The sequence below is a fragment of the Balaenoptera musculus genome, chromosome 12, assembly GCF_009873245.2.
Source record: "Balaenoptera musculus isolate JJ_BM4_2016_0621 chromosome 12, mBalMus1.pri.v3, whole genome shotgun sequence".
NCBI classification, from domain to species: Eukaryota; Metazoa; Chordata; class Mammalia; order Artiodactyla; family Balaenopteridae; genus Balaenoptera; species Balaenoptera musculus.
The window spans coordinates 39,740,785-39,766,572 of NC_045796.1; the positions used below are offsets into that span (position 1 = coordinate 39,740,785).

The window sequence follows — 25,788 nt, forward strand, 5'->3', positions numbered from 1 at the left end:
AATATGCTCATGGATGGTCTGTATAGGACTAAATTTCAAGGATATTTAGACATGGACCAAATGTCTCATGGAGCTTTGGACAAGACCAGATGTCTGCTAATTGTGAACAGACTTGCCAACCTGAAGTCAGTTACATGTAATTCATCAGGTTTCCCTTGTACAAATATGCAATCCTCTTAATACTTTAAAAGACCAGATCCTATCGTCATAATTCTCCTTTACCATTTTCATTCTCAACAAGTGGAAAAATAAAGCCCTTTTATCCTCTGGGCTTATTTTCTTTGCCTACGATTACTATCGAGAGTGACCCACTGATGACAAAAAATAGTCCCATAATTACTCTTCCAATTTAAAGGTAATTTAAAGCAATATCTTAAGCATGGACACTTTCAATTACATGCTTTTATTTCAGAAAACTTCATAGCATATATGCTTATCTGTCTTCAAAAGGAAAAATGCAGTGTGATACAAAACAATAGAACTCTTTTTATTAACATACAAAAATTTATACATGTAAATGTGTGCCACATCCTTCAAAGGAACTTTAGGAAGCTACATATTTATTCCACCTCTCAAAATATGTTTGTGACTTCATAAGTGCAGCTCATTTTATATTCATGTATAATATAATGATAAAATATTATTTTTAAAATGCAACATTATATTTTATAGTTTTTAATTATAGTTCTTAATTACCAACTGTGTGTCCCATTTGTTTGCCCATCTCTTTCATTGCACTTCAGGTTCTTTTCAAAGCCTCCTTAAGTAATTTAGATTTGCATATATTCAGAAGGAAACTGAATTTTCAGTTTTCTGAAGATTTCAAAGCAGTTTTGAGCAATGACAGCATTACTGAACTACATTAGTACACCCTTGGGATGAGTGCCTTTAAATTAGTCCTTATGTTTGTTAAGCAGTCTATATGGAGCAATGAAAAGTTTGTTCACCTAAAAGTGAACATCCCTGATGTTGAATCCTGCATTGCCTTCTAATAGACTTTCGACTTCCAGCAAGGCTTCTCAGTTAATTGTTTCCACATTTATCAGAAGTAGGATTAATATTACCTATTCTACTACCTTAGAACCGAACTAATGAATATAAATGTGCTTGGTAGGGGCTTCCCTGGTGGCGCAGTGGTTGAGGGTCCGCCTGCCAATGCAGGGGGCACGGGTTCGGGCCCTGGTCTGGGAGGATCCCACATGCCGCGGAGCGGTTGGGCCCGTGGGCCACAATTGCTGAGCCTGCGCGTCTGGAGCCTGTGCTCCACAGCGGGAGAGGCTGCGACAGTGAGAGGCCCGCGCACCGCGATGAAGAGTGGCCCCCGCTTGCCGCAACTGGAGAAAGCCCTCGCGCGGAAACGAAGACCCAACACAGCCATAAATAAATTAATTAATTAAATAAATAAATAAATAAAAAATTAAAAAAAAATGTGCTTGGTTAACAACTACACAAATGAAATTTGTTTAGAAATCAGTCATATTAATTTATAGGTACTATAATAGATTATCATTATGAACATCAATTACCCTGTTAAACTATGGTGTTGACGTGGCTCTGGAGACAGCCTCTGATGATGTGAGTTACAAAGACAAAAAGAGATTAACACTGAGACCTTGCCAGAAACTTGGTGTTTAAAAAAAGAAAGAACATTTTAAAAAAAATTATTTACAACCTCCCTTCCACTTCCCCATTGACCAACCTAGCCCCACAGACACACACACACCCCTCAGAGTTGGCTACTTTTCTGCAACAGCTGTACCAGATAAGCCACCTGTCACAGAAAGCCACATCTCCCTTACACTGTTCATTAGAGAGTTTCTCCCAGAAGGTGAACTCCCCATATACTTTCACCACAATCCCTGTTTAAGTGTTTCCTTAATAGGTAACATGGGATTGAAATTCTCAATTTCTTCGTGATGCCTGAAAAAGAATTCTTCATCTGAGTAACAACATAATGACATAATATGGTGAGGAAAGAAGGGTTGCAAAAGATCATGTGAGGGAGCTCTGCTTTCTCAGTGAGGCTTGTCCTGACCACCCCATTTAATGGTGTTCCTCCCCATAGTTCCTGAGCTCCCTTGCCTCTCTCTCCTTTCCCTGAGCTCTTAGTAGCTTCCAACACATATTATAATTATAACTTACTAGGACTGTACTTGTTGTTTACTGCCTCCCTCCACTGGGATGTAAGCTCTACAAAGGCTTTCTGTAGATTTTTCACTGATCTATGCACTAAAGCTATGTCTGGCACTTAGTAGGTACTCTATAAAGTTTGTTTATTGAATGAAACAATTATCTTTTCATTTTTCTTTTTCAAAATGAATTCTTTTCTTTTTGCATATGAAAATAATACATGTTCATTATTGGGGTAAAATGACGATTCTGAAAAGCATAAAAGAGAGAAAACAAATTGTCTTATATCCCATTATCCAGTGACAGCACTGTTATAATTCTGGTGCATATCCTTCCAGAAGGTTTTCAGTGTTCACATACACAAGCATATCACATACATATCTTATAAGTATGCATTTTGAAGTTAGATTATATTTATTTTATATCATGTTGCTATTATATCTTAAAACTACAATCTTTTCCAGGCCAAAATAATTCTAAATTTTTAGTAAAAGTTTTGAAAAAAGAAAAATTTCTAGAAAGGTAAAATTTCAGGATGTATACCGACTATAAAATATGCATAGCCGAAAGCCAAAGCAATAGCAAAAGTAAGGGACATGGCTAAGGACTGAAATCATTCACAAACCTTTCCTTAATTAAACTGAATAAAGTTAATATATAGGTAAAAGGCTTTTGTAAGTCTACACAACTGTAAAAGTTCCAGTAGTGTCTTTTTCTTCTATTTCCTCAATTTAAAGAAAAATTCTTTGGGATGTCTCTTAGTGCCTTTTTGAACGAATTTAATTTTCATCTTTTTTTTTTTCTTCCAACTGAGAAAATGGGGAAAATAATTGAGCCTTTTCAAGCTCTGATTTGTTCTCTAAGTTCTCTTCAGTATTTTATTTTTCTTCGCAGGAGAAGAAATCACTGTAGAGTTTTATTAAGCCCAATATTCAATCAAAATCACAGTGGCAAAAATTTTAAAGTTATTTTGAGGATTTTCTGGGTCATACAGGCAAAACAAATTCCCAAATAGCAAATACTTCAGAAAGAAAAATCATACCATTGAAATATTTTTGTTCATCAAATTATGTATATTGGTATTAACCTACAATTAAGTTAATAGAAGTAAAATTATTTATATGGATGCATTTAACTTTTATAGAAAACTTTTTAAAAATAAAGATTCTGTTATTATATTTATTTATTATTATATAAGCTCAAAAGAAAAAAGTCCTCATGAAAAATGTATCTAAAATATATTCAGGGCTTCCCAGGTGGCGCAGTGGTTGAGAATCTGCCTGCCAGTGCAGGGGACATGGGTTCGAGCCCTGGTCTGGGAAGATCCCACATGCCGCGGAGCGGCTAGGCCCGTGAGCCACAACTACTGAGCCTGCGCATCTGGAGCCTGTGCTCCGCAGCCAGAGAGGCCGCGATAGTGAGAGGCCCGCGCACCGCGATGAAGAGTGGCCCCCACTTGCCGCAACTAGAGAAAGCCCTCGCACAGCAACGAAGACCCAACACAGCAAAAATAAATAAATAAATAAATTAAAAAAAAAAAATAGTGCTCCTTTAAAAAAAATAAATAAATAAAAAAATAAATAAATAAAATATATTCAACTGACATAAATAAAAAAGTTCAAAAACCTATACATAAATGTATATATATACACATAATATTAATTTTAAAAATATATGCACAGAAAAACATGGCAAGGGAAATACACCAAAATTTTAGCAGTAGTCCTTTCTTGGTAGTATTACTATAAATGTTTTCTATCTTTTTCTTTGAACTTGATTGTGTTTTCCAAATTTTCTATAATGAAGATTTTTATAATATTAAAAATGGCATAAACATGTGTTGAGTACTGTTTTAAAGCCTTTTTTTTTTTTTTTTTTTTTTTTTAAATTTTTATTTATGTATTTATTTATGGCTGTGTTGGGTCTTCGTTTCTGTGCGAGGGCCTTCTCCAGTTGCGGCAAGCGGGGGCCACTCTTCATCGCGATGCGCGGGCCTCACTATCGCGGCCTCTCTTGTTGCGGAGCACAGGCTCCAGACGCGCAGGCTCAGTAATTGTGGCTCACGGGCCTAGTTGCTCCGCGGCATGTGGGATCTTCCCAGACCAGGGCTCAAACCCGTGTCCCCTGCATTGGCAGGCAGACTCTCAACCACTGCGCCACCAGGGAAGCCCTTAAAGCCTTTTAATGAGAATAAGCTTATGAGATTCTGTGCTGTAGGGAAGTCATTACTGTCTTTATTTTAAAAGTGCAGAAATTGAGGGTCATAGAAGTAAAATGATTTGGCTACAAGCAACCCAGCTAGCAAGTGACGAGGCACAACCAGAACCCATTTTATTGGGTTAGCCAAAAAGTTCATCTGGGTTTTTCCGTAACAGAACTTAACGGTCAATCCAACATCTGACACCTCATTCCTTGCTCCTTCTATTACACCTCACCAAATATTTGTTGAATACTCAGTCTTCATTCAACCAATTGTTACTAAGCATCTAATATATCCTTAACTCAGTGCAGAATTCTGGGTGAATAGTGCCAAATAATACTAAAGACTGTGATAGACACAGTGGGGATACACAAAAGAAGCATAATACAAGGTCCTCACTCTGGAAGAGTCTGTGACCTAATATACAAATAAAATACACACCATTAAAAGAAATGTAAAAATAGAAGTCAATATATGATATATTTAAATAAGTGGTATAAATGAAAATACTATAAAATGTAGAAATGTTATTGAAGTTGGGGGCTATTAAGAGAGACTTCACAGAAGCTGTAGAACACATATTGGGCCTTAATATTTGAGAGGGTAGAAAAAAAATAAAAAGGCTTTACCAAGCCAAAGAAATCTTTAGCTAAAGCATGAAGATGGGAGTGTAGAAGGCAAATTACAAATAAAGGAAAAGGAAACATGGGGCTATAATAGAGTATTATGCCATATAGAGCTGGAAAAATAAGTTGGACCATGGTCATAACTAGAACCCAAGTTGCAATGAAATGAGTTCTATTATAAAGGATACTGTATTTATTCCTGTGAGCCCTGGGGAACCATGAAACGTTCTAAGTCACATAATAAGGATGTGTACTAGATGCACTGTTTGAAAACTGAAACTGAAGTGAAGGAGATTAGAAGGCTATTAAAAAGGGACATTTGTAAGCAAACCCACCATAATAGGAGGGATAAGCTCTTTACAAAAAGTATCTGTAAATGCACAGACCAAGAATAGCTTCTTTTTTAAAAAAGAAGAAAAAAGATAGGGCACCATCAGTTCTGAAGATTCATTACAAAGTTTCAGAATTTATACTTTCAGACATGAAAATTCATTACAGTATATGAGTTATTAAGATAGTGTGGTATTCTTCAAGCATAGACAAATAGAAAAATAGAATAAAATAGAGATTCCAGAAATAGACACATATACATATGGTTCCTTGATTTGTGACAAAGGGTGAAACTACTAATGTGGTCTCTTGTAACTATGGTAAGGGTCTAACTATTGCTGGTGGACTTCGAAGATTCACAGACAGAAAACTAGATATTGGTGGGAAGATTGTCAATCATGGAAAAAATGGTTCTTAAAATAATATATGACTACATATGAATACAATAAAGTTCTAGGATTAGTAAATAAATGGCTTCAAGTTATAGTGTATTCCTGTGAATCTTGTATTTAAATATTTTCGTACAAGTTGAAAGAACAAGGTATAACCTCCACTTGATTTCAACAATTGTTAACAGTTTGTTATATTTAATCTCTCTCTCTAAACATACACACACACACACACACACACACAATTCTCGTTCAACCAATTGAAAGCAAGCTGCTAACACGACACTTTCACGTCTAATATTTTAGCACGTCTTAAGAATTACATTCTTCTATATATCCATAATAACATAGTTCCACAATGTTCCTTTTTGCACATTGCAATTGTGACATAATTCCCCCTTTAGGGGAATATAATCCAGCCTTTAGGAATTTTTGCAGGGGGTGATCATTGGTTTTTGCATGTCTGAAAAAAACTATTTTATCTTCATTCTTGCAAGGTATACCACTCTAGGCTGAAGTTACATCCTACAAGCACTTCATGATACTATCCTCCTTTATCCCTTTTTTTGTTGTCAGGACGTTTGCTGATTGTGATGGTTAATTTTACGTGTCAACTTGACTAGGCAACAGGGTACCGAGATATTTGCTTAAACATCATTCCGGGTGAGTCTATGAGGGTGTTTCTGGATAAGATTTGAATCAATAGGCCGAGTAAAGCAGATTGCCTGCTCCAATATAATCTAATCCACTGAAGGCCTTAATGGCACAAAAGGCTGAGTCAGAGAGAATACGCTTTCTGCCTGACTGTTTTCTAAGACATCCATACATGTTTCCCTATCTTCAGACTCAGACTTGACTGGAACTTACATTATCAGCTCTCCTGCTTCTCAGGCCTTCAGACTTGGACCAGAACTATACCATCAGTTCCTGGGTCTCCAGCTTGCTGACTACAGGGCTTGGGATGTCTCAGTCTCCATAAAAGCATGAGCCAACTTCTTATAATAAATAAATATACATCTAGATCTAATATATACATATATATTAAGTCTTCGTCTGTGTCTAATCTGCTGTATAAGCTATACACCAAGTTGTAATTTCTAATTATTATATTTTTCATTTTTAGACAATCTGGCTCTTTTTCAAGTCTGCTTCATTATATTATAATATCTTATTCCTTAGTTACACATAATTTAAATATACTCATTTATTCTTTTCAAATATACTAAACCTATGTTTTTAAATGCTATATAAGTAATTCCAATATCTGAATTCTTTATACTAGTCTGATCCTGTTATTTATTGTTTATGTAGAATCTCTCTCACGGTGGCTTATTTCCCTGCATGTTTTATGATTTTGGGTTGTAAGCTCATGTTTTTTAAAACTTTTTCCTTGAAATTATGTGAGACCTGAGTTAAAGTATTTTCCTCTACACAGGCTCTGAATTTGCCTCCACTGGGTGTCTGGGGAACTACCAAATTCGTTAGCTTTAAATTCTCAGCATGGAATTTTTCAGACTAGACAGACTACAGAGCTGCAAACCTGTGTGAGGTTCCACTTTTGGTAATAAATGATCAGGACAGCCCTTTCCTCTTTACCACCCAAGGCAAGGCCAGGACTGGCAAGTATTCTTACTGTCTTCCTTTGAAGGTTAGGGGTTGCCATATTACCCATGGAACAGACTAAACCTTATGCTGATTTCCCAACTTGAGTGGGTCCTAAAAGTTTCTTTCCTTTTCCGCAGATCACAGCTCTTTAAAACAAAAGTTGTGAGTCACTAGGGAACCCAGGGAAACCTCTGAGTACAGTACTCACCTGCCTCTAGATACGTGGTTTCTCATTGTTCTGGGTTTATGAAGTATTCTCTTATTTGCCAATACAAATGTTCATTTAAAAAGAGTTTTGAAAATATTTTATCCTACCTTTTAGGGTGCTGTGTACTAGAGTTTTTTTTAAAGGACATTAACTCTTCAATAGTATCAGAAAAGGAAGTTTTAAGTTTCAATAATTTCTTATCCAAGTAATAGCAAGATAGTCATTTCACTCAGTCATAAAAAAAATATGTGCAATAATATAACTGCATTATTCTTTTTTTTTTAACATCTTTACTGGAGTACAATTGCTTTACAATGGTGTGTTAGTTTCTGCTTTATAACAAAGTGAATCGGCTATACATATACATATATCCCTATATCTCCACCCTCTTGCCTCTCCCTCCCACCCTCCTTATCCTACCACTCTAGGTGATCACAAAGCACCGAGCTGATGTCCCTGTGCTATGCGGCTGCTTCCCACTAGCTATCTATTTTACATTTGGTAGTGTATATATGTCCATGCCACTCTCTCACTTCGTCCCAGCTTACCCTTCCCCCTCCCCGTGTCCTCAAGTCCATTCTCTGTGTCTGCGTCTTTATTCCTGTCCTGCCTATAGGTTCTTTAGAACCATTTTCTTTAAAAATTTTTTTTAGATTCCATATATACGTTAGCATACGGTATTTGTTTTTCTCTTTCTGACTTACTTCACTCTGTATGACAGACTCTAGGTCCATCCACCTCACTACAAATAACTCAATTTCGTTACTGTTTATGCCTGAGTAATATTCCATTGTATATATGTGCCACTTCTTCTTTATCCATTCATCTGTCGATGGACACTTAGGTTGCTTCCATGTCTTGGCTATTGTATATAGAGCTGCAATGAACATTTTGGTACATGACTCTTTTTGAATTATGGTTTTCTCAGGGTATATGCCCAGTAGTGGAATTGCTGGGTCATATGGTAGTTCTATTCTTAGTTTTTTAAGGAACTTCCAGACTGTTCTACATAGTGGCTGTATCAATTTACATTCCCACCAAAAGTGCAAGAGGGTTCCTTTTCTCCACACCCTCTCCAGCATTTATTGTTTGTAGAGTTTTTGATGATGGCCATTCTGACTGGTGTGAGGTGATACCTCATTGTAGGTTTGATATGCATTTCTCTAATGATTAGTGATGTTGAGCATCCTTTCATATGTTTGTTGTCAATCTGTATATCTTCTTTGGAGAAATGTCTATTTAGGTCTTCTGTCCATTTTTGGATTGGGTTGTTTGTTTTTTTGATATTGAGCTGTGTGAGCTGCTTGTAAATTTTGGAGATTAATCCTTTGTCAGTTGTTTCATTTGCAAATATTTTGTCCCATTCTGAGGGTTTTCTTTTCATCTTGTTTATGGTTTCCTTTGCTGTGCAAAAGCTTTTAACTTTCATTAGGTCCCATTTCTTTAGTTTTGTTTTTATTTCCATTTCTCTAGGAGGTGGATCAAAAAGAATCTTGCTGTGATTTATGTCATAGAGTGTTCTGCCTATGTTTTCCTCTAAGAGTTTTATAGTGTCTGGCCTTACATTTAGGTCGCTAATCCATTGTGAGTTTATTTTTGTGTATGGTGTTAGGGAGTGTTCTAATTTCATTCTTTTACATGTAGCTGTCCAGTTTTCCCAGCACCACTTATTGAAGAGGCTGTCTTTTCTCCATTGTATATTCTTGCCTCCTTTATCAAAAATAAGGTGACCATATGTGCGTGGGTTTATCTCTGGGCTTTCTATCCTGTTCCATTGATCTATATTTCTGTTTTTGTGCCAGTACCATACTGTCTTGATTACTGCAGCTTTGTAGTATAGTCTGAAGTCCGGGAGCCTGATTACTCCAGCTCCGTTTTTCTTTCTCAAGATTGCTTTGGCTATTCGGGGTCTTTTGTGTTTCCATACAAATTGTGAAATTTTTTCTTCTAGTTCTGTGAAAAATGCTATTGGTAGTTTGAGAGGGATTGCACTGAATCTGTAGATTGCTTTGGGTAGTATAGTCATTTTCACATTGTTGATTCTTCCAATCCAAGAACATGATATATCTCTCCATCTGTTTGTATCATGTTTAATTTCTTTCATCAGTGTCTTATAGTTTTCTGCATACAGGTCTTTTGTCTCCTTAGGTAGGTTTATTCCTAGGTATTTTATTCTTTTTGTTGCAATGGTAAATGTATAGGAATGTAAGAGATTTCTGTGCATTAATTTTGTATCATGCTACTTTACCAAATTCATTGATTAGCTCTAGTAGTTTTCTGGTAGCGTCTTTAGGATTCTCTATGTATAGTATCATGTCATCTGCAAACAGTGACAGCTTTACTTCTTCTTTTCCGATTTGGATTCCTTTTATTTCTTTTTCTTCTCTGATTGCTCTGGCTAAAACTTCCAAAACTATGTTGAAAAATAGTCATGAGAGTGGGCAACCTTGTCTTGTTCCTGATCTTAGAGGAAATGGTTTCAGTTTTTCACCATTGAGAATGATGTTGGCTGTGGGTTTGTCACATATGGCCTTTATTATATTCAGGTAAGTTCCCTCTATGCCTACTTTCTGGAGAGTTTTTATCATAAATGGGAGTTGAATTTTGTCAAAAGCTTTTTCTGCATCTATTGAGATGATCATATGGTTTTTATCCTTCAGTTTGTTAATATGGTTTATCACATGGATTGATTTGCGTATATTGAAGAATCCTTGCATTCCTGGGATAAATCCCACTTGATCATGGTGTATGATCCTTTTAATGTGCTGTTGGATTCTGTTTGCTAGTATTTTGTTGAGGATCTTGGCATCTATGTTCATCAGTGATATTGGCTTGTAGTTTTCTTTCTTTGTGACATCTTTGCCTGGTTTTGGTATCAGGCTGATGGTGGCCTCATAGAATGAGTCTGGGAGTGTTCCTCCCTCTGCTATATTTTGGAAGAGTTTGAGAAGGACAGGTGTTAGCTCTTCTCTAAATGTTTGATAGAATTCCCCTGGGAAGCCATCTGGTCCTGGGCTTTTGTTTGTTGGAAGATTTTTAATCACAGTCTCAATTTCAGTGCTTGTGATTGGTCTGTTTATATTTTTTATTTCTTCCTGGTTCAGTCTTGGAATGTTGTGCTTTTCTACGAATTTGTCCATTTCTTCCAGGTTGTCCATTTTATTGGCATATAGTTGCTTGTAGTAATCTCTCAGGATGCTTTGCATTTCTGCAGTGTCAGTTGTTACTTCTCCTTTTTCATTTCTAATTCTATTGATTTGACTCTTCTCCCTTTTTTTCTTGATGAGTCTGGCTAATGGTTTATCAATTTTGTTTATCTTCTTAAAGAACCAGCTTTTAGTTTTATTGACCTTTGCTATTGTTTTCTTCATTTCTTTTTCATTTATTTCTGATGAAATAAATTTTCATTTATTTCAACAGAAATAAATTTCTGTTCTGACCTTTATGATTTCTTTCCTTCTGCTAACTTCGGGGTTTCTTTGTTCTTCTTTCTCTAATTGCTTTAAGTGTAAGGTTAGGTTGTTTATTTGAGATGTTTCTTGTTTCTTGAGGTAGGATTGTATTGTTATTCAATTGTTTCTTGAGGTAGGATTGTATTGTTATTCCCTCTTAGAACTGCTTTTGCTGCATCCCATAGGTTTTGGGTTGTCATATTTTCATTGTCATTTTTTTCAGGTATTTTCTGATTTCCTCCTTGATTTCTTCAGTGATCTGTTGTTTATTTGCATTATTCTTTAACAGAACTTATTTTAACTTACAGATCCCTATTTTTCCTTTATAGCAGAAAACAGTCTTGAAACTCAAAGTAAAATCATTCACTTCCACTTTAAAATGTATTCTCTCTGGGGTACATATCCAACCAGTTTACAATCATCCACAGCATTCATTTCTCCATGATGTGTAAGGCCTAAAATTGAGGCTCGATATTACATGCTTCCCTGACATGTAGTAAAACTGGGAGGACTTCAAAGGGCCTAGTCATAAGTGTCTCTCCCCACTCTGCTCCTATGGATAACATACCCTAGCCAAACAATCCTCTTTATCAAAGGGACCATAGTGGTGGTTTGTAGTTCCTTGTCAGCTTGTGGAATTATTCAAACAAGTCAATCACATCCACCTGTGAGAACCAGGAGGCACCACCCCCTCTTGTTACTACAAAGGCTATCTCCCACAGTTCTTGGTTGTTCACTCTGTTCCTGAGTACAATGCCCATGAGGCTCTGCATGGCATACGGCATCCTTCTCCCTGGGCTGTGAATATATGTGACTAATAATGTGCTGTCAATCTCATCTTCCCAGTGTCAAGTGTTGTGTATTTAGCCATCCCCATACCCCCAGGACAGGAATATCGCCCTCACCAGTGAGGTGAATAGGAGGCAATAAAAACCATTGGTGTCATGAACCACACAACATGCCCAACCATGACCAAGGACACCTAGTCAGCTTTAATTAACTGCTCTTAGCCAATTTATCTGTTTCCATGATATGAAGAAGGCTGCCTGAGATGGAAGAAGTAATTTCTGGCAGGCGTGAACTATGTCCTGTGTGGTACTTTGTTGTGTTTGTCAGCCACTGCTCTCTCTTTTGGCTCCCAAATGCTCTGTCTCCTAGATGAGAATTGTTAATTGACTATACCCAGCACAATGGTGCTGTCAGGTTTAGCCTGTGTTTGGCAGTTGGTCTCTGAGGCTCCCACCTGTAAAGGCAGTGAAAATACAGCACGATAACTAGTCAGTGCTTCAGTCTTGTTTACCAAGGTCAAGCTAGGTCACTGAGTCTAGCCTGGTGACTGTCACTGGCTGCTTGGAGAAGCTACACAGACATCGTTTGTAACTGTGCACCGCTGGAACAGGCCCAGAGACAAACTTTTGTGAGGTTTGTAACAAGAAGGAGCCTGCCACCCCACACAAAATTAAGCATGGCACCCTGGTTGATGTTTTTGTTCATGAAAGGGTAGTGACCTTGCTGGTTTCCTGTGCTGCTGCTTCCCTTGCCGCTGTTGCTTGTGCTCTCCTGACCCCCAGGGTTATCGAGGTGCACATCCATGGTGGTCTGTGGCCCAGGGGCTGATGAAAAAGAAAGGGAACAGGGAGGAAGGAGCATTTGGTACTCAACTGCTCTCCCACTGTAGATCTCATAGCCAATGCACCTAGGCTTTGCTTAGCACTCCTGCTTTCCAGAATACCAAAGGGCTAAGCTTGCAATCATGGACCTATGGTCTCCATCCAAGTCATAGGCAAAATGACTCTACTAGATGTGGACTCTTATCCCAGGGATACTGTCATTCCCTGGAGGAAGAGATGCTCACTGATGAGGGACGCCACTAAGCTCCTGAACCTTCCCCATAACCACCCAGAAGGTCTGCACCACAGGTGATTGTGCAGACACAGCTGAAAACTTCAACTTTACATGGCTAGAAACCCAAAATATTCCCAGGAAATTTGTACAGAGGAAAAAAAAGAAAAACAAGACAGGAAGCCCACATGATAGGAAAGGGACTGTAGCAGAGGCCGGTTTTGATCATCAAGTCTGGGTTGTAGGCCCAGCACTTCTTGCCGCACCACTCTGCTGCTTACGTCTGTTGCAACAAAAATTCTAATTCTCGGGGTTATAGGGAAATACTCATGGTGCCCTTGTGGTGCCAGATTCAAACCCAATCTAGGCCCAGGGTCTTTAGATCATATAAATCAACCATTGCTAACTCTGTCAATACTAATTTGAGGGCCTCTGGAGGAAGCAACTTATAAATATAATCAGGGTAGAGAGGATCCCCCCCCACCCCCAAGTATATCCAGTGACCAAAAACAATAATAAGATAAACAAAATAAGGAAAGAAAGAAACGTGGATACAGGGAGGAGGACACTAAGAAAACAACAACCCAAAACAAAGGCCCACAATTTGACCCAATTGAAAATTCAAAATTTACTGAATGAATTTATATAGCAAATGATGAAAGTTCACTGATTGCCTCTGTGCCTCTCCATATAGGCTTTGAATTAACTCTAATAACTGCTGAAATTCACCAAGTGGCAAACATTTATGGCTTTAACCAATACTAGGGCTAAAATTACGATTATACCTGGGAATTCCATTAATTTAAACATCGTATCCCCCATAATGGGGCATTTACCTATGGGAGTTACTGAATATAAAAGAGGACAAATAGATATGCTTCACCTTAACCATCAGAACTTTGTCTTGCTTTTGCCATGGTTATAGCACTTATAGCTCTAAAATATCCCTTGAGCATGGGCATGGATACTCTGACCCAATGAAAAATAAATGAAAATTAAATTAAGTCTTTGACACTTACAAATTGGTTTGACAAAATGAGAACCCATGACCTCCCCCACCCCTTCCCCCAGTTAAAATAGTTAACATGACTCAAGGTAATTTAAAACAGGATCTTCCAGGATTAAAACTTGTTTTATAAGAGGAACTGAGTGAAGGGTTGTTATTCCCACTGTTTCTGCATTTAACAGCCCTATTTGGCCTGTTAAACCTGGAACAAAAGAATGGTGCCCCATAGTGGATTGCTGCAACTGTAAAGCCATGGTCCCATCCCATTAAGGCCTCTGTACCCAACAACTTAATTATTAAAATTGCTGACTCCATCCAATCAGCAACCGGTCTATATTTTGCTGCTATAAATTTGGCTAATATGTTCTGTACAATGCCTAGTTCAACAGCCTCTCAGCCACAGTTTGCCTTTACCACTGAAGGGACACAATCCACCTTTACAAGGACACCCATGGGATACCTCAGCATCCTTGCCATTGCACACAATCTCTACAGGCAAGATCTTAACTGTATCCACCTTTCTCCAGATATGACATTACATCAATGACATCCTCCTCCAAGGAGATTTGTTTGACATACTCATTAAAGACATACAAATACTCACAAAGGAGCTCCCAAAAAGGGGATGAACCATTGTCCCACACATAGTGCAAGGCCCTGCCACTTCCATTAAATTTCTGAAAGTTACTTGGTAAATTGAAGGTTCTCTGACATTGTCATGAAACAGGTATTGACCCTCTCAGCAACCACAAAGTCAGTACAAATTCAACAACTTTTAGCCTCTTTTGGGTTCTGGAGGCAACATATTGCTCATTTACAAATTTTACTTAATGTCTTTGATGCTGTTTCTTCTAAATTAGCCTACCTCAAAGGGGACTCCTTCCAAAAAAAGCTCTAGAAATCTGTCCAAATTGAAATCAACAAGCACTCTAGTTTGTGCCCTCAGAGCCCTCTTTACTGTAGCTTCAGCAACTTCCTCTCTTGCCTCCTGGAGTCTCTGGACCACCTATGAAGGTTGTAAGTTGCCCATGGACTTCTGACACAAGAAACTGCCTTTCTCAGCCTTGCACTATACACCATTAGGATAGCCACATACTGGCCTCTTCTGGAAATAGAGGCTATCACAAACCTTGAGCCTGCAACCCTCTGTACCCAGCTACCCACTATGCCTTGAGTTATCCAAGCAGCACTTCAACAGCTTGAGGCATGGCTCCTGAGCCTTCCTTGCTACAAGATGGAGTCACACCTGGGCCTTCTGGCACATTTCATCTGTTGGAGGGGGTGGCCTCCCCTGTTCTCAGTCCCTTCACTAATACCACTATGCTAGAAGAGGTCACCTCTATCCCAGAGTCCTTTGATACCTGGGGAGCCTTTTGGGGATCAACTGAATGGACAGCAATGGAAGTTTGTACACTTTACTAATGCTGTTGCCACCATGATAAATGACGGAGCTCAGAGGAGAGCTGCTCCTTCTCATCATTTAACCAAAAGCCCCTGATAAAAGATAGGACCCAGGAGTCAGTACAGTTGGCACACTTCAGGCAATTGACATTTGATGCCATCTATACATTTTTACAAATTCTTAGGCCATTACCTAAGAGTTGCCCCCTTTGGGGCAAAGAACTCTGGGAATCTCTTGCTCCACAATTACTCAGAATAAATCAAGGTAACAGATTACTCTACATATACTAAGGCCACAATACAAGTCCTCTGCAGGATGCTCTGTATCCTCTTTGGAGTTCTAGATACTACCAAGAGTGACCAAGACACTCATTTCATTTCCAGAATACACAGTGCTGGGCTCTTGAAGAAGACATTCAGTCAAACTTCCACCTCCCCTGGGGCCCCAGGCAGTCAGCTCCAGGCAGCTGGTGAAATTGAGAGGCTGAATGGGTTTCTTAAAGAATTCCTATTTGTCACAAAGCGGAAAATTCTTGCTCACCTCCTGGAGATACCTACTCCTTACACCAATGCCACACGGATCTCTCAATTGCCTTTATTGATTGCAAATGGGGACACCTCTAAAGTTCCTGGTCAGGTGCCTACTTTATTCCCTAAAAGTCTCAGTCATCACCAAGGTTTAAATTGATGTCAAGGGATCAAGGGGTCACTTGTGGCACAAAACCAAAAATTAAGGATTAGTATAACGTGATGCCTTGACATTTGATAAAATAGGTCTCGAATGGCCTAACCCAAGTTCCCTTCCCCACTCAGTTCCCATGGATAACGTCCCCTAGCCAAACACCCTCCTTATTAAAGGCATCAGGCACAATTCCTGCTCATCTCTGAGTAGCAGAATTATTCAAACAAGCCAATCATATCCTCCCACACGAACCAAGAAGCACCCCACCCTTACTACTGCAAAGCCTGCCTCTCACAGCCCTGGTTGTTCACTTTGTTCCCAAGTGTATTCCCTGTGTGGCCCTGCATGGTGTCCTCTTCCCCCAGGCTGTGAGTATATATGATGAATAATATATATGATGAATAAACTGCTGTCCATTTCATCCGATCTCACCTGTCCAGTGCCAGGTGTCATGTATTTAGCCATCCCCATAACCCCAGGGTGGGAATCCCTCTTTCACCAATGGGGTAAACAGGAGTCAATTTAAATACCCTACCACCAATACCACTTTCCTTTCCCTCTTGAAAGGGAACCGTAAGTATAAGGAGGACAAGGCATCAGGTTCACATATATTTTGGGTCCATGCTGACCCTCACTGAGTTGCAGCTTGTCCTATTTCATCATTGTACACTGGGATCTACTGCTGCTATCTCAGGTACAACCATAACCTCAACTAGAGGTAAGTGCAGCCGTATCCTCTTTGTTCCAACCTCAGGATATTTAGGGTCCATGGCCTATTTAAAGCACTCTGTGTCCTTCTTGAGGTCATTTCAGTCTCTCCTGCACCGCTCTGAGGGCGTGGGAACTCCATGAAGCAGCACTCAGGCCCATCTGCTGAAGCTCACCATTGCTTCTCTTTCTGAAGTTATACAGGATATGGAGCTTCTTTAAAATGCTCAATTTCCCTGGGAATTAAGACCTAGTCCTTTCTACACTTGGATTTCCTAACCCCATTCAAATTTCTACTGCTTAATCCTCCTCTGGCTCAACTCAGTGAGTCCTGGGCACCATCCCAAAGACTCAGACATTGCCTAGGGCCTCCTCACATCTTGAATTCTTCTCCTACCAGCTAGTTAGTGATTCATTTCCCTCCCAGAAATATCAAAAGGAACTCTTATGTCATCATATACTCTCTCTCACTCTAAGGTCTGTTCTCAGTTCTCTAGTCTCAGATGGCTCAAAAAAAGCTTTTGTTCTCAAAAAGTCAAGTTATTTTCTAGAGACAACTTTGACTTTCAAAACTTTGCTCTTTGTTTTCATTTTAAAAAGCTAATCAGAAAGTTAAGTCAACTTTTAACCTAGATAATGTATACCACTCCTCAGCGAATAGTGTCTATAGAAAGCATTAAAGGAAGTATAAAGGAGTAAAGAAACCCTAGTTGATAATTAAAATAATTATCATCTATATGCATTTAAAACAGCTACTCTTAGTAGAGTCCTTACTTAGCAAGGTAGTGAATTCCTTCATATACATTATTTCATTTAATCCTTATAACAAATGTTAGAGATACAAAAGGGGGGGGAGGATTATCTCCAATATTCAAATGAGACAACTGAAATTTTGTCTTCCAAATATTAGGAACTGTCTCTAAATTACGATCTAAAGCCCTGTTATGTGTGATTCCAAAACATGGTCTTTTAATTATTTCATTATATTGTCGCCACTCTATTGGGCTGGCCAAAAAGTTCATTCGGGTTTTCATGTAACATCTTATGCAAAAACCCAAATGAACTTTTGGGCCACTCCAATAGAATCACAGGCCTTTATAAATTTGGAAGAGATTAGAATAGAATACAAATAACTAGAGTAATGAAGTTAGGGATCCAGAACCCACTTAAGAGCTCACCTACTATGCTACTACCATATGCATATTTTCTCTCCTTGATCAACATATTCTCCATAACACTAAACCAAACTCAAGATATTGTTCAATTCATGTGTTATGAAACTTTAACTCAATTTTGAATCATAAAAATGAAGATCATGTGATTGAAGTAATATACACAAGTTTGAGTAAAAATTACTTTTTGTTCTTTTCATACTTCTTATTAACTATTATATAATATACCTACACAGTATAATTATATAATCTGTGAACACACACATTCAGATGCCTTAAAATCCTTTTACAGAATAACATGGAAGCAAATTCCTATTGGTTGTGGTATAATTTCATCTATAACTTAATTATTGTTATTTTTAGTTGTGTTAGTTTTACCTTCCAACTTTTCTTCCATGTCACAACAATTAGCAGAATTCACTGAAAATAGTAAAAGGTCAATATAAATGCTTGTTTAAAGATTCTAAGATTTTGGGGAGACCTTCAAGATGGCAGAAGAGTAAGATGTAGTCCTGCCCACCAGAAAGACAAGATCCAGGCTCATCCACCAGAACACAGCAGTCCCCTAAATGGATTAAATGCTACAAACAAAAGACATAGACTGGCTGAATGGATACAAAAACAAGACCCATACATATGTTGTCTACAGGAGACCCACTTCAGGCCTAGGGACACATACAGACTGAAAGTAAGGGGATGGAAAAAGATATTCCATGCAAATGGAAATCAAAAGAAAGCCGGAGTAGCAATTCACATATCAGACAAAATAGACTTTAAAATAAAGACTATTACAAGAGACACAGAAGGACACTACATAATGATCAAGGGATCAATTCAAGAAGATATAACAATTGTAAATATTTATGCACCCAACATAGGAGCACCTCAATACATAAGGCAAATGCTAACAGCCATAAAAGGGGAAATTGACAACAACACAATAATAGTAGGGGACTTTAACATCCCACTTTCACCAATGGACAGATCATCCAAAATGAAAATAAATAAGGAAACACAAGCTTTAAATGGTACATTAAACAACATGGACTTAATTGATATTTATAGGACATTCCATCCAAAAACAACAGAATAAACTTTCTTCTCAAGTGCTCATGGAACATTCTCCAGGATAGATCCTATCTTGGGTCACAAATCAAGCCTTGGTAAAGTTAAGAAAATTGAAATCGTATCAAGTATCTTTTCCGACCACAATGTTATGAGACTAGATATCAATTACAGAAAAAAAATCTATAAAAAATATAAACACATGGAGGCTAAACAATACACTACTTAATAACCAAGAGATCACTGAAGAAATCAAAGAGGAAATCAAAAAATACCTAGAAACAAATGTCAATGAAAACACAACAACCCAAAACCTATGGGATGCAGCAACAGCAAAAGCAGTTCTAAGAGGTAACTTTATAGCAATACAATCCTACCTCAAGAAACAAAAAACATCTCAAATAAACAACCTAACCTTACACCTAAAGCAATTAGAGAAAGAAGAACAAAAAAACCCAAAGTTAGCAGAAGAAAAGAATTCATAAAGATCAGAACAGAAGTAAATGATAAAGAAATGAAGGAAACAATAGCAAAGGTCAATAAAACTAAAGGCTGGTTCTTTGAGAAGATAAACAAAATTGATAAACCATTAGCCAGACTCATCAAGAAAAAAGGGAGAAGACTCAAATCAATAGAATTAGAAATGAAAAAGGAGAAGTAACAACTGACACTGCAGAAATACAAAGGATCATGAGAGATTACTCAAGCAACTATATGCCAATAAAATGGACAACCTGGAAGAAATGGATAAATTCTTAGAAAGGCACAACCCTCCGAGACTGAACCAGGAAGAAATAAAAAATATAAACAGACCAATCACAAGCACTGAAATTGAGACTGTGATTAAAAATCTTCCAACAAACAAAAACCCAGGACCAGATGGCTTCACAGGCGAATTCTATCAAACATATAGAGAAGAGCTAACACATAACCTTCTTAAACTCTTCCAAAATATAGCAGAGGGAGGAACACTCCCAAACTCATTCTATGGGGCCAGCATCAGCCTGATACCAAAACCAGACAAAGATGTCACAAAGGAAGAAAACTACAGGCCACTATCACTGATGAACATAGATGCAAAAATCCTCAACAAAATACTAGCAAACAGAATCCAACAGCACATTAAAAGGATCATACACCATGATCGAGTGGGGTTTATCCCAGGAATGCAAGGATTCTTCAGTATACGCAAATCAATCCATGTGATAAACCATATTATCAAATTGAAGGATAAAAACCATATGATCATCTCAATAGATGCAGAAAAAGCTTTCAACAAAATTCAACACCCATTTATGATAAAAACTCTCCAGGAAGTAGGCATAGAGGGAACCTACCTCAACATAATAAAGCCCATATGTGACAAACCTACAGCCAACATCATTCTCAATGGTGAAAAACTGAAACCATTTCCACTAAGATCAGGAACAAGACAAGGCTGCCCACTCTCACCACTATTATTCAACATAGATTTGGGAGTTTTAGCCACAGCAATCAGAGAAGAAAAAGAAATAAAAGGAATCCAAATCGGAAAAGAAGAAGGAAAGCTGTCACTGTTTGCAGATGACATGATTCTACACATAGAGAATCCTAAAGACGTTACCAGAAAACTACTATAGCTAATCAATGAATTTGGTAAAGTAGCAGGATACAAAATTAATGCACAGAAATCTCCTGCATTCCTATACACTAATGATGAAGACTCTGAAAGAGAAATTAAGGAAACACTACCATTTACCATTGCAACAAAAAGAATAAAATACCTAGGAATAAACCTACCTAAGGAGACAAAAGACTTATGCAGAAAACTATTACACTGATGAAAGAAATTAAAGATGATACAAACAGATGGAGAGATATATCATGTTCTTGGATTGGAAGAATCAACATTGTGAAAATGACTATACTACCCAAAGCAATCTGCAGACTCAATGCGATCCCTATCAAATTACCAATGTCATTTTTCACAGAACTAGAAGAAAAAATTTCACAATTTGTATGGAAACACAAAAGACCCCGAATAGCCAAAGCAATCTTGGAAAAAAAAACGGAGCTGGAGGAATCAGGCTCCTGGACTTCAGACTATACTACAAAGCTACAGTAATCAAGACAGCATGGTAACTGGCACCAAAACAGAAATATAGATCAGTGGAACAGGATAGAAAGCCCAAAGATAAACCCACGCACATATGGTCACCTTATTTTTGATAAAGGAGGCAAGCATATACAATGGAGAAAAGACACCCTCTTCAGTAAGTGGTGCCTGGAAAACTGGACAGCTACATGTAAAAGAATGAAATTAGAACACTCCCTAACACCATACACAAAAATAAACTCCCAATGGATTAAAGACCTAAATGTAAGGCCAGACACTGTAAAACTCTTAGAGGAAAACATAGGCAGAACAGTCTATGATGTAAATCACAGCAAGATCCTTTTTGACCCACTTCCTAGAGAAATGTAAATAAAAACAAAACTAAACAAATGGGACCTAATGAAACCTAAAAGCTTTTGCACAGCAAAGGAAACCATAAACAAGACGAAAAGACAACCCTCAGAATGGGAGAAAATATTTGCAAATGAAGCAACTGACAAAGGATGAATCTCCAAAATTTACAAGCAGCTCATGCAGCTCAATATCGAAAAAGACAAACAACCCAATCCAAAAATGGGCAGAAGACCTAAACAGACATTCCTCCAAAGAAGATATACAGATTGCCAACAAACACATGAAAGGATGCTCAACATGACTAATCATTAGAGAAATGCAAATCAAAACTACAATGAGGTATCACCTCACACTGGTCAGAATGGCCATCATCAAAAACTCTACAAACAATAAATGCTGGAGAGGGTGTGGAGAAAAGGGAACCCTCTTGCACTTTTGGTGGGAATGTAAATTGATACAGCCACTATGGGGAACAGTATGGAGGTTCCTTAAAAAACTAAAAATAGAACTACCATACGACCCAGCAATCCCACTACTGGGCATATATCCTGAGAAAACCATAATTCCAAAAGAGTCATGTACCACAATGTTCACTGCAGCTGTATTTAGCTCTAATAGCCAGGACATGGAAGCAACCTAAGTGTCCATCGACACATGAATGGATAAAGAAGATGTGGCACACGTATACAAAAGAATATTACTCAGCCATAAAAAGAAACGAAATTGAGTTATTTGTAGTGAGGTGGATGGACCTAGAGTCTGTCATACAGAGTGAAGTTAAGTCAGAAAGAGAAAAACAAATACCATATGCTAGCACATACATATGGAATCTAAGAAAAAAAAAAAAAGGTCATGAATAACCTAGGGGCAAGCTGGGAATAAAGACACAGACCTACTAGAGAATGGACTTGAGGATATGGGGAGGGGGAAGGGTAAGCTGTGACAAAGTGAGAGAGTGGAATGGACATATATACACTACCAAACGTAAAATAGATAGCTAGTGGGAAGCAGCCGCATAGCACAGGGATATCCGCTCAGTGCTTTGTGACCACCTAGAGGGGTGGGATAGGGAGGGTGGGAGGGAGGGAGACGCAAGAGGGAAGAGATATGGGAACATATGTATATGTATAACTGATTCACTTTGTTATAAAGCAGAAACTAACACACCACTGTAAAGCAATTATACTCCAATAAAGATGTTAAAAAAAAAAAGAGTCATATACCACAATGTTCATTGCAGCTCTACTTACAATAGCCAGCACATGGAAGCAACCTAAGTGTCCATTGACAGATGAATGGATAAAGAAGATGTGGCACGGGGCTTCCCTGGTGGCGCAGTGGTTGAGAATCTGCCTGCTAATGCAGGGGACACGGGTTCGAGCCCTGGTCTGGGAAGATCCCACATGCCGCGGAGCGGCTGGGCCCGTGCGCCACAGCTACTGAGCCTGCGCGTCTGGAGCCTGTGCCCCGCAGCGGGAGGGGCCGCGATGGTGAGAGGCCCGCGCACCGCGATTAAGAGCGGTCCCCGCACCGCGACGAAGAGTGGCCCCCACTTGCCGCAACTAGAGAAAGCCCTCGCATGAACCGAAGACCCAGCACAGCCAAAAATAAATAAATAAAATTAAATAGCCTACTTTATAAAAAAAAAAACAAAAAAACAAAAAAAAAACTACCAGTTGGCATAGCAAAAATTCTAAAAAAAAAAAAGAAGATGTGGCACATATATACAAAAGAATATTACTCAGCCATAAAAAGAAATGAAATTGAGTTATTTGTAGTGAGGTGGATGGACCTAGAGTATGTCATACAGAGTGAAGTAAGTCAGAAAGAGAAAAACAAATACCGTATGCTAACACATATATATATGGAATCTAAAAAAAAAAAAAAGGTCATGAAGAACCTATGGGCAGGACAGGAATAAAGATGCAGACGTAGAGAATGGACTTGAGGACACGGGGAGGGGGAATGGTTAGCTGGGATGAAGTGAGAGAGTGGCATGGACATATATACACTACCAAACGTAAAATAGATAGCTAGTGGGAAGCAGCCGCATAGCACAGGGATATCAGCTCGGTGCTTTGTGACCACCTAGAGGGGTGGGATAGGGGAGGTGGGAGGGAGACGCAAGAGGGAGGAGATATGGGGATATGTATATGTATAGCGGATTCACTTTGTTACAAAGCAGAAACTAACACACCATTGTAAAGCAATTATACTCCAATAAAGATGTTAAAAAAAATTTTTTTTAAAAGATTCTTAGATTTTTTTTGGTTTAATTTTAGACTTTATTAATTTTTGCTGTACTTTTTCTTTGCAGTTTTTGGTTAAAATATGAAAATAAGTTTGCACTGTATGTAAAGATATTTTCTGATTACTAAGTAGAGAAGACCCCAAAGAATGCAGCAAGGGAAACCCACTATTACATTCCGTAGGGGTAGCTGACAGTTGACTGCACTGTATTTACCAGATCTTTTAGTCATCTTTATACATTTTTAATTTTTCATTTTATACAAATAAATGTGCATTTTACTGTAAAATTCTGAACTCTATCGTTGAAAGCTGTAATTATGATTTGGTGACCTTCTCGCAGCCGCCCTAGCTGTATACACCTTGGCCTGAATATACTTTTAGCTCAGTAACTACAAAATGATCAAGCACTCTGCTTCATCCATCTGCTCTAACAGTGACCTCTTTTGAATTTTTTTTTTTTATGAGGTTTGGATATTTCTTTTTATAGCTTTGCCAACGTAATCATATTACATTCTGACACCAGGCAGTGTAAATTAATTCTTCTTCTTTGTTATGAGCCACTCCACAGAGAAGAACTAGATTTTTCACCTTAATGCTTGATTAACTTGTGGGAAAAAGAAGGCAAAAAAAAAAAATGAGGTCTCTGGGAAAACTGTTAGCTCACCTATGCCTGGAGACTAACACAGTGAATTTAAAGCAAATTAGCGCTTACGATCTTAAAACATATGGAGGCTAAACAATACACTACTTAATAACCAAGAGATCACTGAAGAAATCAAAGAGGAAATCAAAAAATAGCTAGGAACAAATGACAATGAAAACACGACAACCCAAAACCCATGGGATGCAGCAAAAGCAGTTCTAAGATTTAAAAAAATTCTAAGTTCTAAGTTTTAAAAAAATTCTAATGGGAGAGAGCGGGAGAAATAGAGGAAGAGAGGGTGGGTAAAAAGCCGACTTACCTAAAATTAATCTTATGCCAGATGAACTAGAGCAGTGTTTCCCAAACCTGCCTGCTCAGAAGACTCACATGGGAAGTTTGTTAACAATACAGGTTCCCAGTGCCTTCCCTAGAACCTTGAATCTTGTGTGTTTGACACCATATGTATTGCAAGCACTCTGGAAGATTCTTACTGTCACACAAGTCTGAGAATAACTGAACTGGAGTAAAGGTTAGGTCAGATTCTTCTCCATCTTTCTCTAATAATACACTGAAAAAAATCTATAACTGATGTTGCTTCAGGGTCTAACAGTATGTATCACCCAAAAGAATGGACTGTTTACTGGTGGTTTTAGCAAAGTATACCAACACATGCACACAGCCTTGGAGATCTACACATCCAATTTTCGACCTTATTAAAATTACCTTGTAGTAAATTAAAAATTAAATTATAAAACTAACTTTGTCCAGACTTGCTCTATCAGGACATATACTGATGGCCTTTGTTACATCAGTCATCCCCTGGGCTGGCTCTTTCACCTTTTACTCCGATAACCAACCCTGAAGCTCACCATTAAATTAGTTTAATATGGTTTTCAGTAAACGTTCTATGTTGGTGACTTGTTTTACCCGCAGAAGATCATACCTCTAGGGTAGCAACAACAAATGGGGTCTAAGTGTGGACAGTGGATAGTAGGTGTTCAATGAGTGCTTTTTGGGTGAACTTCACATCGATCTAACTGTGCAGTCCACATCATCTGCAGATCCTGTCTGTGCAGATAGGAAGCTTATGTTATTGAATTTGATATAAGTGCTCTGTGTTGGCATTTTAAGCATTGCTGCTTTAAACCCTAGGCTGGCAGTGCTCCTGAACCAAGAAAGACCTTTCAAGTCATCCTGCCCCTTTGATCCATTTCACATCAGATTTTTATTGTTATCCTTTGACATTTGATTAAGGATAATGATGAATTTTAGTATAGAAAAATTCCCCCAAATTCCTCGTAATTAAAATAACTGAAGAAAACACTAAAAAGCTGACTCTGTTTGTAATAATCTGAAGAGTAGAATAATTACAGAAAATTCTCAAAGATCCTCACTAGCAGGGGTAAAGTGAAGCGAAAAGGAAGCATGGATAAATACATGGATACATTAAAAATAGCAAAAAGAACTACTCACTAAAGCTTGTTGACCCTGGAGAGTCATTTTGAGAGGCCAGAACATCCTGGATGATATTGACTAAAATATCTCTCTCCATCTCTCAAAGAGATTGTAAAAAAAATGGACTAAGAAAAAGTCAAGATTGAAGAAGATCTCATTTAATTCAACTATATTT

The 25,788-nt window shown here is 38.1% G+C and overlaps 1 protein-coding gene across 3 annotated transcripts in view; it reads right to left on the reverse strand.

The window, feature by feature from the left end:
• The window catches only part of PKIB (cAMP-dependent protein kinase inhibitor beta), a 112,697-nt gene that overhangs the window by 13,288 nt on the left and 73,621 nt on the right, over positions 1–25,788 (reverse strand). Inside the window, exon 3 of one of the 3 annotated variants that reach the window (XM_036871693.1) lies at positions 12,449–12,553. The exons of the other annotated variants lie outside the window; for them this stretch is intronic. Coding sequence (XP_036727588.1) covers positions 12,449–12,533 — 85 coding nt within the window. The 5' untranslated portion in view covers positions 12,534–12,553. The remainder of the gene's footprint in view (positions 1–12,448; positions 12,554–25,788) is intronic. 3 annotated transcript variants of the gene reach the window in all.